Raw genomic sequence first — 17,933 nt, forward strand, 5'->3', positions numbered from 1 at the left:
GAGTGACACAGGCTTTTATTGAAGACCTCACGTGATACTCTTTGAGTTTGAATATAAATGCTAGACTCAAGAGATTTCTGTAACCCCTATGCACCTCCTTGTCTCGGCAGTAGGAGGTTCTTGAGGGTCACATACATATTCTGTGGAGTACATGGAGTAATATGCTGTTGCAGCTGTGTAAATTCAAGGATTCTTTTTTGTAAAGATTGAGATGCTATGAAAAGTGTGCAGGGATTTATGGCAACTAATATCAGTCACTTTGAGTAGCTAGCTAGAAATGTAATTGTACTGTAAGTATGTTAAGAATTTAAGGTCTAACCCTATACACCCTTGCTCAGTGTGAGTTGGAAATATTTTTTCTGAGTTGTGATTTTGATACTTATATTAAGGTGAATATTTTCCTTGGATTTTGTGATAAATGGAAGGGGTGGGGGGTAGTTCCCTTTTATGGACATCCAGCCAGCCAGTTAGCTATAAAATCCCTCTTAGTAGCTGTTCTCTACTTTCTTTACCTGTAAAGGGTTAAAAAGTCTCCCTGCTCTGCACAGGTAAAAGGAAGGGAGTGGGCACCTGACCAAAAGCCAATGGGAAGGCTAGAACTTTTTAAAATTGAGAAAAAACTTCCCCTTTGTCTGTCCGTCTGTTCTCGGTGAGAAGCAGACAGGAAGCAACTATGCTGTAAGAAGCTTGGGGCTAGGTATGAAAAATCATCAGTATCATACCTAGAAAGAACTCATTTGAAATCTCAGATATGTAAGTAGATCAGGAAATGTCTAGGAAGACACTGTTAGGTTTATCTCTTTTTATTTCTTTATGGCTTGTGGATTCCTCTGTGCTAACCCCAGGTGCTTTTGTTTTGCTGGTAACCTTTAAGCTGGACCTCAAGAAAACTATTTTTGATGCTTAATCCTTATAAGTGGCTTTTTAAATCTAGCAGCAGCCTGAGTTTCCAGATGTATTTTCTTTCTTTTTGTTTTTAATAAAATGAACCTTTTTTAAGAACTGTCCTAAGAGGTTTGTGCACATGTTGTTTAACTAGCTGGTGGCAACAGCTGAATTCCTTTGTTTTTCTTTCTCAGGCCTTCCATGGAGGGGTGGGGGTGAAAGGAATCGAGGGTACCCCACAGGAAGGAATTCCCAAGTGTGCTTTCCTGGGTTCTCAAAGGGGTTTTGCATTTAGGTGGTAGCAGCATCTTCCCATCCAAGGTCATACAAAAGTTGTAACCTTGGGAGTTTAATACAAGCCTGGAGTGGCCAGTATTAATTTTTAGCATCCTTGCAGGCCCCCACCTTCTGCACTCAAAGTGCCAGAGTGGGGAATCAGCCTTGACAGATGTCTAGAATGCGATCTAAAATTACATCTGTTTGTAAGAAATTAAAGCTAAGTATTAGTAACAGATAATAGGTTACTACATGTAACCCATGGTAATGGCATATAAAGACTTTATCAGCAGGAGTTTGGGAGTACTACATATTACTTTAAGTGAAGTCATAAGTGCATCACAAAGATCAGCCCGAAGAAGCACTGCTAAAAACTTTTATGCCACTTCCTCATTATTTGTGTATATGCAAAAGCTAAGCATTTGAGAGAGTTTGAAAAACATTATGGGAACTGTTTTTGTATTCTTCCATCTGTAAAGTCAGGTGCCTTCGTTGTCTTGAAGCTCAGTGGGCAGAGTTTAGAGGAGCTACAAAAATCTAAAAATGACAAAGTAGCATTTCTGGACCTAAACATGTCACTATTTAAAGCCTCTGATATTTAAATGCATCTGATGAAGTGAGCTGTAGCTCACGAAAGCTTATGCTCTAATAAATTGGTTAGTCTCTAAGGTGCCACAAGTACTCCTTTTCTTTTTGCGAATACAGACTAACACGGCTGTTACTCTGAAACCTATTTAAAGCCTGTTGTCTCAGGACCTTTTGTGGCTAGAAGCTAGTGCTGAGTCCCATTGGGGAAACAAATTTTCCTTACTGCATAGAATAAACTCAAATTTTTCTTGCAGTATAGGATTTCAAGATAATGGACTTCAAAATCATGACTTTAATATAGAAAAAGCTGTAGCTTGCACAGGAAAGAATGGTCCATCCTGAGATTTGAGCAGATGTAAATTTTGGGGAAGAAATTCCATAGCTTGAGCGTGGAAACGGATCCACTATTATTTTTTTAAATAGACGGTGGTATTTGGAATGTTAGATTAATTCCTTGGGAGAAGAATTAGTGGGAAGTAAGCATGTGTCATAGCCAGACATGTATTAATTGTCCTGCAGTTAAGACTCTGGACTGGGTCTCAGGCCAATCGGAGTTCAGCTTTAGCTCAGAAAGGTGCTGTGAAGATAACTTAATAAATGTTTGAGGCACTGAAATACTGCCGTAATGGGGTTTGCAAAGGTACCTAGAGATTGATATCTGTCACCTCTATACATACCTAGTTATGACAGATCTGTGTGCTTTTAAACTTGCTAACTTTGCAAGCGCTTTCCGTTTAGAAAAGATCGGAGCAAGAAAAACAAATACTTAAGCATTTTTGTTAGTAAATAGCATGTGATTTTTCTCAGTGTTAATTCTTCTGTCTCAGGATGGATAGCATGACAGGAGAGTTTGCTGGGACTGAACAAGTAAGTAGGCTTAGTTTTGAATCTGCTCATTTGTATAAATTGGGTTATTATGCTCATTATTTAATGTCTTGGAGTCATTTGTCCACAAGTTTCAGATCTGTACCTCCTCCTTTCCCTGGTGCACCAGAAATGTGTTATGTATAGAGGATTTGAACACTTGGAAAATTGCTTACAAGTTACCATTTTCTTTAATCAGTTCATCAGTAGCTTTTACTTCCTTTCCTGCCTTCGCTTCAGTATGTTGCCGACTGGTTTACCTGTGATATAGCTACTTCTATTTTATCTTCTGTTCCTAGCTGATTAATAGATATCTAGTCCAGTTTAGATTCATATTTAATAAAATGAGTGGAGAAAAATACAGCAAAAAGACTGTTTTTTGTGTGTGTAGGTGACTGACTTTTTGCTCCTTGTACTTGGCCTAGATTTGGAAAAGTCCCAGCATCTTCTTTTCTTTGGCTGTTTAATAATAGTAGGTGTTTTAAAGAGATGGGGAAACATTTCATATAAATTCCTCTACAATAGCATTAGAGAAATCCAGAAAGTTTTATTAATGTGGAGTTGCTGTTTCAGGATATCTCACAGGACCCATGTGGTCCCAATCACCCATCTCCTTAATTTTGTCTTCAGTATAATTTATTTCACATTTCTAAAGCTCTGTAACAAAAGGAAGAAAGCTTAGCATATAGGAGGCTCTGGGATGAGTGTGTGCTTATACTTTATACTACTTGTGTCCTGTTTGAAAAAATTTTAATTCACAAATCTATATAAACAGCGTCATGAGCTGTGACAACAGAGCAGAATGGTAAGTGCCTTCTGTACACTGAGAATAGAATTCTCTTAATTAGGCAAATGCTTTTATAATGTCTTGCTGGCTTCTTTGTTAATCTGTTTTAGCTAATTCCTTAGTTCATAGAATCATAGAGTATCAGGGTTGGAAGAGACCTCAGGAGGTCGTCTAGTCCAATCCCCTGCTCAAAGTTACCCCCTCCAGTTACCCTGGCCAGTTCAAATAAGGCCTTACCCAGGTTGGATTTAGCAAGATTTAGGTCCAAACTTATCAGTAGTCACAACCTCTTCTTCCAGCCTTCTATTGAGGAATCGTTCACCATTATGGAAATGCTTTTTACTAAGTTGTTGCAACGTTCTCAGTAAAGTCTGTCATAACTCTGGGTCATATGACCTGTAGCACAGAAGCCTAAGTGGTTAGGGTGCCAAATCGCCCACTCAGTGTGGGAGTATCCATGTGTTTTAGATTGGTTCCATACTTGAGTGGGTGAGGCAAAGAATGTCTGCACAGAGTCATCAGCAGAGGCCAGGAAGCTGCAAAGGGGGTTGGGTTACAGGTCAAGGAAGTGACAAGCAGGCGCCAGACCAGGGCAGATCAGGCTGATCCGAGGGAGGGAAAGCCTAGAAAATGTAAGCTAGTTTTTCCGTACTCCTGTAGGAGTGACGCTTTTGATATAAACATTCTCAGAAGAAAGTGTGTGTGCATTAATGTGCAGTTGTGCATATTTCTCTCATTTTCCTCTACACAGGAAAATCATATTGCTTTTCTGAAGTGGCTTGGAAAAAAAGTAGATGTTGAAGGATTAATAAAATCCAGCAAAATGACCCTTAAGTTTGTCTCCTCTTACAAGCCGGAAATTGAGATAATGCCATCTCTCATACCAGTCGTCACTGTGGGAGGCTTCTCATCTGAACACTTCAGCCTGCAGACATATCAACAGAATCTGCAAACAAAGAAGCTTGGCAAGATTGTTCTGTTTGCTGAAGTCACATCAACAACAATGAATCTTCTTGATGGGTAAGGTGCTGGTGTAGACCATCTCAGATAAACATTTTGAATTGTGATTCACATATAATGAAATACACTAACCATACAATGTACAGAATGAAGTTGAAAACTTTTCTCTTTGACTTAGCTTTTGCTCAATAACCTCTATATACTGTGACAGGGTCAGGCCAGATGGCTACAGGAGAGTGATAGAAGACAGATATATTAGCCCCAGGTTAAGTAGGTCCCTTTTCACTGGGTAAGGTAACAGGGAAGGTTCCAGAACAATCAGGAACTTTCTGGAAACAATTAAGGCAGACAGGCTGATTAGAACACCTGCAGCCACTCAAGAAGCTTCCAGAATTAATTAAGACAGTCAGGCTAATCAGGGCACTTGGGTTTAAAAAGGAGCTCACTTGAGTTTGTGGCGTGCGTGCAAGGAGCTGGGAGCAAGAAGCGCAAGAGGCTGAGAGTGAGAAGGTGTACTACTGGAAGACTGAGAAGTACAAGCATTATCAGACATCAGGAGAAAGTCCTGTGGTGAGAATAAAGAAGGTGTTGGGAGGAGGCCATGGGGAAGTAGTCCAGGGAGTTGTAGCTGTCACGCAGCTGTTAGAGGAGCCACTGTGGACAGCTGCAACCCACAGAGCCCTGGGCTGGAACCCGGAGTAGAGTACGGTCCTGGGTTCCCCCCATCCCCCCAACTCCCTATTTGATACCGGAGGAGTTGAACTGGACTGTGGGTTTCACCAGAAGGGAAGGTCTCTGGCCTGTTTCTCCGATCCACTAGGTGGATCAGCAGAGACTGCGTGGATTGTTCTTCTTCTTTCCCCATGCTGGCCAGTGATGAGGCTAACTGAGTGAACGGCAGATTTGAGCCATGAAAATGGCCAAACTGAGGGCTGCCATGAACCTCTGAGGCGAGCAAATCTGCCAATAAGCGCAGGACCCACCAAGGCAGAGGAGGAACTTTGTCACAATACACATGACACATGACTGTTTATTTGTAAATACTTAAGAAACGCTCGATTCTGTGGTAATGGAAGCCTTACAAGTATTTAGATGTCTTTGAGAAGGAAAACTTATTGTACCAATTACTTTGTTGATAATAGGACTTCACTATTGTTTCTCCTGTAGCAAAACGTTAATTGTAATGTTTTGTGAAGGCATAAGCAGATATAGAAGACCCTCGGGATTTTTCTAAACCTAGTTGATAAAATGAAAAACAAGTTTTCTTATTTAAAAAGTAATTTATTTCTTTGTAATATTATATAATTTTTTACATTCTATTAATACCCTTTTAAGTTATATGAATATTTCACTGTCAAATTTTTTTTCCCCCCAAACATTCATTAGAGTTTAAAAATACTTTTAAGCAACACATAAATGACTTTAGTAACACCTATGCAGGATGTCAGTTGAGGAAAATAGTTCATTGAGATTTAAAACAGGACTAGAAAAGTACATGAATAACACTAGACCCGATAGTTACTCTAGCTAGGCTACCATTTACAAGGACTAGAATTGTAATATTTCAGAGCACAAACTAATCAGATGGTTGAAGAAATACCTCCTCCCCACCCCCTCCATGTGGTGATGTGGCACAGTTGGCCAGATATGCAATCAGTTAAGTCATCTTAGCTGTGGTCACAGTTCATTAATTAATCAGCAAGAAGAGCTGTTGTTCTTCTGCTATAGAGACCAAACTGTAGGTCTTATATAAACTGAATTTAGAGTATATTTTCTTGGTAAGGGAATAGGTGGATTTGGTTTAAAAAAAAAAAAAAAAACCACCGTATTTTAACAAGAATGAGTGTGTATTAGAATAATTTTATAGTAGTTCAAATTTTATGCTTAAATAGCTAGTTGACAGTGTTCATTAAATACTAGCAGTCTTTTCTGTGGAATTTAATAGTAATAGATCAAGGGATATTTTTAACCCATGAATTTAATACATTTTTCCTGAAATATACTTTAATCTGATTCATAAATAGGATTTACAAAGTTTCTTAATTTATCCAGAAATCCACAATAAGCTAGAAAAACTCAGAAGCAAGTTTTGAAAATTTGAAAGCTTTAACGCTTTTCAGCTAAATTATTTTAATTAAACTATTTATTCTATTAAGTAATTTAATTTAATGAAACAATTCCTTATTAAGATGGAGACAAAACCTGTTAATTTTTCTTACTAAGTGTGAAAGATATTGATATTGAATATGTTTTCCTTTTTTGTTTTTGGCATGCTGATTAAAAGTTAGCTTAAATCTTGGGAGAAAGAATAACTTTATTTTGGCCCCAGTTGTGCAACTGGGTCTGTTTGTGGAAGCCCATGCACCTGTGTGCATCCCCATGGACTTCATTGGCAATCCACAGAGACACAGGGTCCATTCTTCTGGATCTTATGCAGGATTTGGTTTTCAATTTTTAGTGTGGGATAGTACCTTTTGTTGTATAACTTTAAAAAACTCACTCCAGGTGAAATAGCAACTCCGACCTGTTAAGATGAAATCAGAATCATCATTGTGTCTGAAGAAACTAAAGACATGATACTTCAGTTAACAATTAGGGATTACATCATGGTAGGGGTCTACGGTAGACCACCAAATCAGGAAGAGAAGGTGGATGAGTCATTTCTAGAACAAATAACAGAAATATTCAAAACACAAGACATGGTACTAATGCAGGACTTGAAATACCCAGACAACTGCAAGATCGGAAAACACAAAATTTCCAGTAAATTCTTGGTCTGTGTTGGGCAAAATGGTTTGTTTCAGAAAGTGAAGGAAATAACCTGGCGGACAGCCATTGTAAACTTGATTCTGACCAACAGGGAGAATTGGTTGTGAATCTGAAGGTAGAAGGCAAGTTGTGTGAAAGTGATCATGAAGTGATAGATTTAATTATTGTAAAAAAAGGAAGGAGTGAAAGCAGCAGAATAAGGACAATTGGTTTAAAAAAAGCAGGCTTTAACAAATTCAGAGAATTGGTGGGTAAGGTGTAATGGGAAGATGGTGTAAGGGATAAAGGTATACAGGAGAGCTGGCGGTTTCTCATAGAGAAAGTATTGAAGGTGCAGCTGCAAGCTATCCTGATGTGAAGGAAATATAGGAAGAATAGAAAGAGGCCCTTGTGGCTTCATCAGGAGCTCTTTAATGACCTGAAAATGATTAAGGTTTACCTGAAAAGGATTAAGGTACAAAATGAGTTACACCTACCAAGATGTATAAAAGGCAGTAAGAAAGAGGTTCTTTAAATACATTAGGAGCAAGAGAAAGACAAAGGAATGTGTTGGTACTCTACTTAAGGAGAGGGAAGGAGAGCTAATAACTGGTGACCTCGAGAAGGCTGAGGTGTTTAATGCCTATTTTGCTTCAGTCTTCACTAAAAAGGTTAGTTGTGACCACATACTCAACACAATTAATATTAACAACATTGGGAGGGGGAGAGGAATGCAAGCCAAAATAGGGAAAGAACAGATTAAAAAATATTTAAATAAGTTAGATTTATTCAAGTTGGCAGGGCCTGAAGGAATTCATCCTAGGGTACTGAAGGAACTAGCTGAAGCAATCTCTGAACTGTTATGAATTATCTTTGAGAACTCATGGAGGACAGGTGAGGCCCTTCTCATGGAGAAGGGCAAACATAGTACCTGCCTTTAAACATTGGAACAAAGAGGACCCAGAGAATTACAGCCTAACTTTGATACATAGAAAGATACTGGAGCAAATTATTATACAGTCAGTTTTTAAGGGCATAATAGGGTTATAAGAATATCCAAAATGAATTTGTAAAGAACAAATCTTACCAAACCAATCTAATTTCATTCTTTTACAAGATTACTGGCCTACTGGATAGGGGAGAAGTAATAGACCTGATATGTCTTGATATTAGAAAGGCTTTTGACACAGTCTCACATAACATTCTCATACGTAAACTAGGGAAATGCAGTCTAGATGAAATTACTGTAATTTGGGTGCACAGCTTGTCAAAAGACCATACTGAAAGAGTTGTAATCAATGGTTGGATTTCAAACTGGGAGGGCATGTCTAGTGGGGTCCCACCTCAGTCAGTCCTGGGTCTAGTACTTTTCAGTATTTTCATTAATGACTTAATGAAGTGGAGAGGTTGCTTATATAATTTGCAGATGACAGCAAGCTGGGAAGGGTTGAAGTACTTTGAAGGACAGGATTCAAAATGACCGTGACAAATTAGAAAATTAGTCTGAATTCAGAAAGATGAAATTCAATAAAGAGAAATGCGAAGTACCTTGCCTAGGAAGGAAAAATCAAATGCACAACTACAAAATAGGGAATAACTGGTGGTAGTACTGCTGCTGAAAAGGATCTGAGGGATTAAAATGGGTCACAAATTGGATATGAGTCACATTGTTATATGATGCAGTGGTAGAAAAAGGCAAATATAATTCTGGGGTGTATTAAAAGGACTGTTGTGTGTAAGACACAGGAAGTAATTGTCCTGCTTTACTTGGCACTAGTGAGGCATCAGCTGGAGTACTGTATCCAATTCTGGGTACCACACTTTAGGAAAGATGTGGACAAATTGGAAAGAGTCCAGAGGAAAGAAGCAAAAGTGATAAAAGGTTTAGCAAACCTGCCCTATGACAAGAGGCTAAAAAAAAACTGGGCATGTTTAGTCTTGGGAAAAGAAGACTGAGGGGCGACCTGATAAGTCATCCAATATGGTAAGTGCTGTTATAATGAGAACAGAGCTGGGCTTAATCTGCATCAAGGGACATTTAGGTTAGATATTTGGAAAAACTTTTTAACTGTAAGGGTAGTTAAGCTCTGGAATAGGCTTCCAAGGGAAGTTTTTAAGAACATCTGTCAGGTATGGTGTAGGTAGAGTCCTGCCTCAGTGCAGGGGTCTGGACATGATGACTTTTCGAGGTCCCTTCCAGTCCTATATTTCTGTGATTCTATACATATGCACTGACATCTGTTTCAGATGATGCAATGACAATAGGAGTATCTTCACTTTTGAATGTTAGGTGTTGTATTGCTCAAACTACAGTTGGGATTTCATTAGCTATCACGTTAAGTAGGATCAGCCCTGGTCAGTATTTAAGATCTTCAAGAAAAAGATCAAGGTGTTGCAGGAAGTGGTGGTGGCATTCCAATAAATGTAACTTTTCCTTCCGATTCCAAACTTAGGCCCTGATCCTGCAGACCCCTGGGGAACTTGAGTTTGTTAACCCACATTTGTCTTTGGTCATATCAGCTCAGCATGATGATGGAACTGAATGAAGTCTTTCCGCCACTTTCTGGTTTGTATCAGTGTCACACTGTCTGGAGTGGCTCACAACCATGAGTGCCTGCTTCAAGGCAGACTGTCAAAAACAGGTCAGACACCCCAAACTAGTGGTATGTTCTACAATTAGATTTCACCAATCCAATAACAAATGTGGACTCCTGGATCACTATAACAGTCTTAACCGTGGAGTCACAGACAGTCCCCTTAGACCAGGGGTGGGCAAACTTTTTGGCCCGGGGGTGCGAAATGGTATGGAGGGCTGGGTAGGGAAGGCTGTGCCTCCGCAGACAGCCTGATCCCCACCTCTATCCGCCCCCTCCCACTTCCCACCCCTGACTGCCCCCCCTCAGAACCCTTGACCCATCCAACCTCTCGTGCTCCTTGTTCCCTGACTGCCGCCTCCCGGCACCTCACCCCCTATCCAACCCCCCCTGTTCCCTGTCCCCCCACTACCCTGACCCCTATCCACACCCCTGCCCCCTGACAGGCCCCCCTACCCATCCAAGCCCCCGCCCCACTCCTTGTCCCCTGACCGTCCCCTCCTGGGACCCCCGTTCCTAACTGCTCCCCCAGGACCCCTCCCCCTTTGCTCCCTGTTCCCCCCCCCTTCCCGGGACCCCCTGACCCTCCCCGGGACCCCACCCCCTACCTAACCTCTCCCTGCTCCCTGTCTCCTGACTGCCCCCCCACCCCCGAACCTCTGCCCCATCCAACCACCCCCTGACTACTCCCTGGGACATCCTGCCCCGTATCCAACCTGCACTCGCCCCGCCCCCTTACCATGCCGCTCAGAGTGGCAGGACATGCTTATGGGAAAGCCTGGGAGGTGGGTAGGCGCAAGCTGTGCTGCTGCTGCAGGGGAGGAGAAGACGGGGGGGGGGGGGGGGGAAGGGGCCGGGGGCTAGCGTCCCCTGGCTGGGAGCTCAGGGGCCAGGCAGGACAGTCTGGCTGGCCGTAATTTGCCCACCTCTGCCTTAGACTCTCAGTCTATCTTGTCACCCAGGCAAGCTGGACTTAATTATAAATGGTCATTTACACTGAAAAACACTAAATATTTAGGTTGCTTTCAGTCCAGTCACTTACCCCAGATCAATTGGCACCCTAAGTCTTACATTAAAGACATTGCCGGTAGCCAATCCTGTAATGAACTACTTAAAGGCATATTAACTTGGAAAAAGAAGTAAGCGTGTTATATATAGGTTAATGCAGGCAAACATATACACACAAATGAGTTTCAATCTATATCCTAAAAGTGACAGAGTTGTAGCTATCTGTCAATTCAAAATGTCTTTCCGGGGAGACCCAGGAGTAACTGCTAGGGATCTCTGCCTTAACTGCTCCGCTGTAGTGCTTTGGTGAAGACGCTGTACATCAATGGGAGAGAGCCCTCCCATTGGCATTGTTACTCCATCTGCATGAGAGGCCATAGTTATCTCAGTGGGAGAAGCTCTCCTGCTGATATAGTGCTACCTGTACCAGAGGTGGGGGTGTGTTAAGGTTGGTATATAACTACATCGCTCAGGGTGAGAGTTTTTCACACCTATGAGCGACGTGGTTATACTGAAATAAGTGTGTAGTCTAGACCTGGCCTTAGTTTAGTGTCTTTTGCCCTGTGAGAGTTCAGACAGATTTTTCTTGTGATCCTGTTTTATCTTTTGCATTTGGCCTTCCAGTCCAGGAGATGAGCTCTCTTGCATGTAGCATTTCCAAGGCGTGATAGGGCCAATCACCAATCCTTTGGGAAAAAAAAACAAAAAAACAGGAGTACTTGTGGCACCTTAGAGACAAACAAATTTATTTGCGCATAAGCTTTCGTGGGCTACAGCCCACTTCATCGGATGCATAGAATGGAACATATAGTAAGAAGATATATACATACATACAGAGAACATGAAAAGGTGGAGTAAGAGGCTAATTTGATGTTTCTTAATGGCCCATTTAATCTTGATTGGCCTCCTTAATAGGTGCAGGGGACAATTCCAATGCCTGGATTCACATGTTCAGAGCAAACATTTTCAAAGTTATAAAGTAAAACTTACATTTTTCCTTATAGCATGGCATACAGGCATTACAAGTGAGATTAGTGCATGCAGCTACTTACATGCATTTCATAGTCTAAACAATAAATATATTCTTATAAGACTAATGCCAGTTTTGAACAAAACTAACATACAGGTGAGCTAGTTTGATTTCCAGCTATGAGTTTGTCAGTTCTTAGCTAACACCTGCAGCCTTGGCCAGAGTTGGCACTTGGTTTACCAGCATCACAACCAGCTTCATGGATTTGTTCATTTTTAAACCTTTTTGTTCTGTGTCACTGTGTCTATCCTTTGTCTTGATGTCTAGGTTCTGTAACCATAGGATGGCCACTCTATCAAGGGAGGCTAGGTATTGTAGATTGCCCTCCAGATATGAGGCTGGGGACAGTCTTCCACCATATGAGGAGTTGTCTGCAATGCTGGGAGGAAACCAGCACAGCGTGGTGCATGGTTGTGGCAATTCTGGTCGAGCCAGAAAATAGCCTGTTGAGCCTGTGATCAAGGCAGCAGGTGTACGATGGACTCCTGACTTTACTTAATGAGTTAGACTCTTTCCCACCAATGCCTCCAGTCTGTAAGGATATATCTTTCAGCTCCGTAGCAATGCTAATCGTTCGTGTGTGGAAATGGGCCAGTAGCCCTCTTGTCCAAGAGTGTGTGAGCTGCTGTAAAGGAGTGTTGAGCCATCAGGTGGGGCGTTGCATCCCGGACCAAAGGAGTAGAATTCGTCCCTTAAATACAAGCAGACCTTTGAGTTAGTACTGGAAGCAATAATGGAATGGCTGTAGCACTGAGATATGAAACAAGACGAGTCATGTTGTTTGTGAGGACAGTGAATAACCTTAGATTTGCAGGTAATCCTGAACTCATAGCATTGACCAAGGAGGATTTAAGAGAATAACTGATGAGGGAGATTGGGAAAACAGCATGTTTGACCCACATGAGTAGTGTCAATTTAGTCAACTACTCATATGCTTAAGTGTCTACAGGGCTGGATCTACAGGACTTTTCTTCGCAATGATGCTATTTGAGGTGTTGGCTTTCAGATGAGATGTAGAACAGAAGTCCTCATCATTAAATAGCTTTTTGTTGGAGAAGGGTGTCCTCCCCAATTCTAGTATGGGCAATTAAATTCTGCCTACTGGAAGCTGCCTTTTTAATTAGCTACGGTATATGTTTTGAAGAGTGTGGCTGGTATTATTGTGGCTGCATTGTTGTAGTCGGTGATGTATTCCTTATACATACGCAGCTTGCAATTCAGTGAAGCGCTTTGAGGCTTTAAAAGCCAGCCATTCACAAGTGTCTATTTGAGAACTATTCTGGTGTCTTTAATTGAAAACATAATCTAAATAAATCAAGTGTATATTGTACTTAGCACAGATTCCCAATGAGTCATTATGAAGTCAGTAGAACATGTAGTGTATTACTTTCTTTTAGCCATCAGTCCTAAGTAAAACAAACAAACAAAAACAAAAAACAAAACCAAAAAAACAGTTCCTGGAAGCAGGTTTTATTGGAGGTCCAGGCCAAAGGGAAATCTCAGAAAAAAGGATCTCCTTGCTTGCAATAAAAAAAAAAAAGTAGCCATGGAAAACCCTGATAATGCTAAGAGTTCCGTTAAAAATAGTGTGTGTTTCAGTTCAGGCTTGCATAAACAGACAAGTTTTATAACTGCAGATACTGGTTTTTGGCACTTTCAAGAAACTTTATCCGATGAAAGCTCTTGATTTTTTTTTTGTCATGATCTAACGAATGCTTTGCACAAGTATTTCAACTTGCCTTTATTTCAATGATTATACTTCTACGTAATACTATTTGCGGCCTGAGTTCTTTAGCTGTGCAACAAATGCAGAAAGGTGTCTATCCTTAGAATAAATGTTTCAAACTCTAGAAATGATAGCTCTTAAAATTTGTTAAATCTAAGTAGACTGAAAAGGTGATATAGAAGTCACTTCATAGGCATTAAATTATGATGAATTAATAAATATGACAAATTGTTGATCACAAGTATGCCATTGAGGTTTCAGAATGTAAGATGATTTGAGGTTTTCCTTTACCTTTTCCACAAGTTGAACCTTAGTTTTTCTTCCTTCTCACTCCCCTGAACCTACATATCCACCAAAAATTAAGACATAGAAGGAGAAAGTAGGCTGGAACTAATTTAATGGCTGAGTGACCTCACAGTAGAGAAACAGCCGGAGCCTAATAGAGGTCTTTGTCTACATTTCCACCCTGGCTGGTAACGTGCCAGTCAAAAGTCAAGCAAAAGAAACAGGTGGAAACTATTAGACCTGTCATAAAGTTTGAAAAATTGATTCTGGAGTTTAAGTGAATAGATTGAACTTGACAGTGTTGTCCTAAAGATTCTAAGGGAAAAATCTGTAGTTTAATTTGAAATCCCTTGATTATTCATTAGCTCTCCAGATGGCTTGTATTGATGTTTTACATATATTAATATACACACTGTATTATCGTTGGCATAAATTTAAATGTACTATAGTAACACACAAAGTGTGCATACACCTTTAAGTACCTTAAATTGAAGGGTATTAGACTAATTGTAAAATAAAGATTTGTTTAGATATTTAGACTAATCAGTAATGCTTTTATGGTTTTACATTAGGTGTTACTGTATCCTTGGAAAATATTTAAAATTTTTTTACTATTTTTTTCATTATTTATTAAATTAAAATTTATAATGATCATCAGTACTGCAATTTAAGTCCCATTCCAGAGTTTTTGTCTGTTAGTCAAGAAGATCCATCACCAAGTCACCCGAACAGGTTATCCTTTGCACTCTCAGGCCCCACTAGCATGTGTGGGATTGTATGATTTAGCATGGGCTCATTATTTTTAAGGATGTAGCTGGAATAGTGATACAAGTAATGTACTGTAGGGACATATTTGACAGGCCTGGGGCACTCAAGAAATGATAAAGAAATAGGTCTAGCACGCTTTTATTGACTGGAGTAGTTTGGTCAAAAAAAGTTAGAATATTAATTAGGCACATGTGGTGTTTTATTCTTTAAAATGTTATAGTTGCTATCGGTAATGTTTTATGTTGTAGAAGGGTTGGTTTTCATGTGTATAAGTGCAACATATGATCTATATTAAATGCCTGAAGATCTGTGTGTGTGTATATATATCTATATCACTAATAAAAATGCTATTGTAGGACATACTCCACTCATATATAATGGGAAGAATGAACTTAAAACACTCAGTATGGTGCAGTAGCTGTGGACAGGACACATGACTTTATTCACACAGCAGGATAGTGAATTTTAGTGTAGGAGCAGAGAGAACTAAATTGTTCTCATATACCTGGTAAATAAGGATATATAATTAAAATGACAAGTCAAAATAAACAGTGCTCAATGGTTTAAAAAGCCCTGGGGGAAAAAATCCTCTGCATTGCTGGGATCTCATTTGAGTTTTTCTTTAATGCCCTTTTGGGTTCACATAGCATGAAGTTCACCAAATTGTGACTTCACTTGTGCTTCTGATTTTGAGAGGTGATTAGGACTTGAAATAAATTTTAAAACTCTGTTGCAGTTATTTTATTTAAAGAGAATAAACAACGAAAGGTGTATACAATAATGTGTTGCTGACACTTCTGGGAAACTGATAGTGAAGTGAAACTGAAGCAGCAGTTCAAAAGAGATAATTTTTAGATTGGGAGAGAGAGAGTGATCTACAGATACATGGAGACCCCTTTCTGTCTGCCCTCTATCATGCCTTTAGCTTCACCTCCTTTAAGTCCTGTCCTAAAACATACTTATTCCCAAAAGCCTGTAACTATTGCCTTCCCTGCATAGGTAACTGAAAACTTGAAAAGAAGGTAAAACAAATTGTGGAACTAAGATGACCTATGCAAGACTATGCCATACAAGTGCACTGTTTCTGTCACATCCTGTCCCTTGTGCTTACCTGTTTAAGGCACAATCTTGGAGACACTTGCAGTAGCTCTCCCTATGGTTCTATCTACGTAGGCAAAAAAGTGTGTCTTTCAATAGTCATCTTAACATGACTAAAAACCTCCTTTAACACTCATGTAGACATAGTTTGCTATGTTTTAGATCATTAGAGCTGTCAAGTTATAGCCTAAACTCAGCTGGGATTTAAAAAGCACCTTTGTCTATGTAGATAAGGCATTCCATAAATAGTTCCACTGATCTCCTACCTTCCCCTCCCTTTTCCCCCATAGACATCTTGCAGGACCTAGGCCCTTAGACTGTAAACTCCACAAATCCAACTTTGTCTTCTACCCTGTTTGCAGAGTGCCTTGTTCTTTGATAGTGATAACTGTCATGAAGGTGACAGTTAAAGTTTGGGGTTCTTGTTTAGGGGCAGACAAGGCTAGTTAACTCTGACTGGTTTTTTTTTAAATTACATGAGACAGATTCCTTTAGTCAAATTTAAAGCTTAGATTACCAGTTCATACACTGAACTGAATCTACAGCATCTGTTCTAGAATTCTAGTTAGTACTAAAATATACCCAAACTCTGTCTCATTCCTGCTTGTAACTGTGGTCTTCCACAGTTACATGATTCTACGTGATAAAGGACTTGGTCACTTTGCAGTTCCAAGTTCTTCATTTTTTATGCATTGCACAGAGTTATTCATCCTTTTCACAGAGTATTGTCTTTTTTTCCCCCTCCATAAATGTTCAAGTTAATGAGCAGGAAAATGATGTCATGGCTGGCAAAAGGGATAACTTTTACTTTATATGTACCGAAAATGTGCATTTTTACTGGATATTGTCCCTAAACCTCCAGTTTATTCTTAGTATTCTCTTTAGAGTTCTTAATAAAATGTTCAGTGAAGTGCAACTAGAGGAACATCTGATATATGCAAAATAATAATGGAAAGAGGGAGAAAGGTCCCTGGATAATTGCTGGCCCATGGTTCTATTTTAGAGTTACAGGGCAAGGTCACCATGTAAGAAAGAAATGTGTGTAAACAGAGTGGACATTGCAGTTGAATGTCTAGAGGTACATCATTTTAAAAACTACTGATTACTAAAACCCTAGCAAGTTTTAATGTTCTTGAATGTACTCTACAAATAATTTAACGTGCATGTAGGGTATGATTGTATAACTTGATTATTGAGACAAGAATCCAACAGAAGTTGGTCCAATAAAAGACACTACTTCACCCATCTTGTCTCTCCTAATACCCTGGGACCAACAAGGCTACAGCTTCACTACAAATAACCTGATTATTGTAAAACACTAGAATTACATATTTATTGGAGGGGGTGGGAAGCACCCTTTGAAGATTTTTAAACCACCAATTCACATCCAGCCATCTTCCTCATTGTTTGGGTCATTATCATTTTTCTTCAGTTTTATAATTTTACATGCAAGGCTTGTATTTTTTTTATTTGCAGGTCTTTTCTCTCAGAAAAATGTGTGTTTAATACTTCCCTTTCCTGGATTCAGGACAGCTGCTTCCATGTTCTCACTCCAGAAGGATTTTCTAATTTTGCACCCGCTTTGGGTGATGCATATTAGATCAGGGAACAGAAAAAGTCTGTTTCCATTTGACAGGTCCTCCTGCTGTTATCCAACAAGCCTCAACAGTAGCCTGTTTGTCCCTTATTGGTTAAGACAGTTCTAAAGGTACAGTATCTCCTGATTATTTTTTGCTCATTGGTACTCCAGGGCATCATTTGACATTAGAAGGGGCTGTCCTCCATATTGATAATTAAGAATTGTGCAAAAGTTTTTGTAATAGAGCCAAGAGTCATTTCTTTCCATGCTGGTAGGAAAGCCAAGAATTCGGATGTTCTTGGCTCCGATTTGGTTCTGTGCCATTCCCAGTCATCTTTCCATGACACCAATGTTTTTAATTACATGCTTGCTGAAAGATTTTGGATTTGGATTTGTCATCTCCACAAGCATTTATCCTTGGGTTAATTTTCCCTGCCTCTTTCCACCTGTTTGAAACACTCAGGGTTTGTTCTTAACAATTACATCCCTATTTTGCTGTCACGTACCTTGTGTGTTTGATTTTTCATGGAATTGGAATCCAACTATGTGCCTCTTCCTTCTTACTTTGTGTAAAGTTAGTAGGTTTTCTTCCAGTTAATAAAAGGGGGCCCAGTTTTATAGGTTGCTGAATATTTCGGAGGCAGGTTTGAGGTTTCCAAAGGATCATGAAAAATAGATATCTATTTTGTTGCGCAGAGCAATTATCCTACATTGTACTCCTTCCCTACATTACATTA

At 39.8% G+C, this 17,933-nt stretch overlaps 1 protein-coding gene across 1 annotated transcript in view; it reads left to right on the forward strand.

Moving 5' to 3' along the window:
• Positions 1-17,933, forward strand: part of HLCS (holocarboxylase synthetase) — a 212,657-nt gene that overhangs the window by 65,523 nt on the left and 129,201 nt on the right. Inside the window, exon 6 of the mRNA XM_073361038.1 lies at positions 4,152-4,420. Coding sequence (XP_073217139.1) covers positions 4,152-4,420 — 269 coding nt within the window. The remainder of the gene's footprint in view (positions 1-4,151; positions 4,421-17,933) is intronic.

Source organism: Lepidochelys kempii, chromosome 1 (genome assembly GCF_965140265.1).
Source record: "Lepidochelys kempii isolate rLepKem1 chromosome 1, rLepKem1.hap2, whole genome shotgun sequence".
NCBI classification, from domain to species: domain Eukaryota; kingdom Metazoa; phylum Chordata; order Testudines; family Cheloniidae; genus Lepidochelys; species Lepidochelys kempii.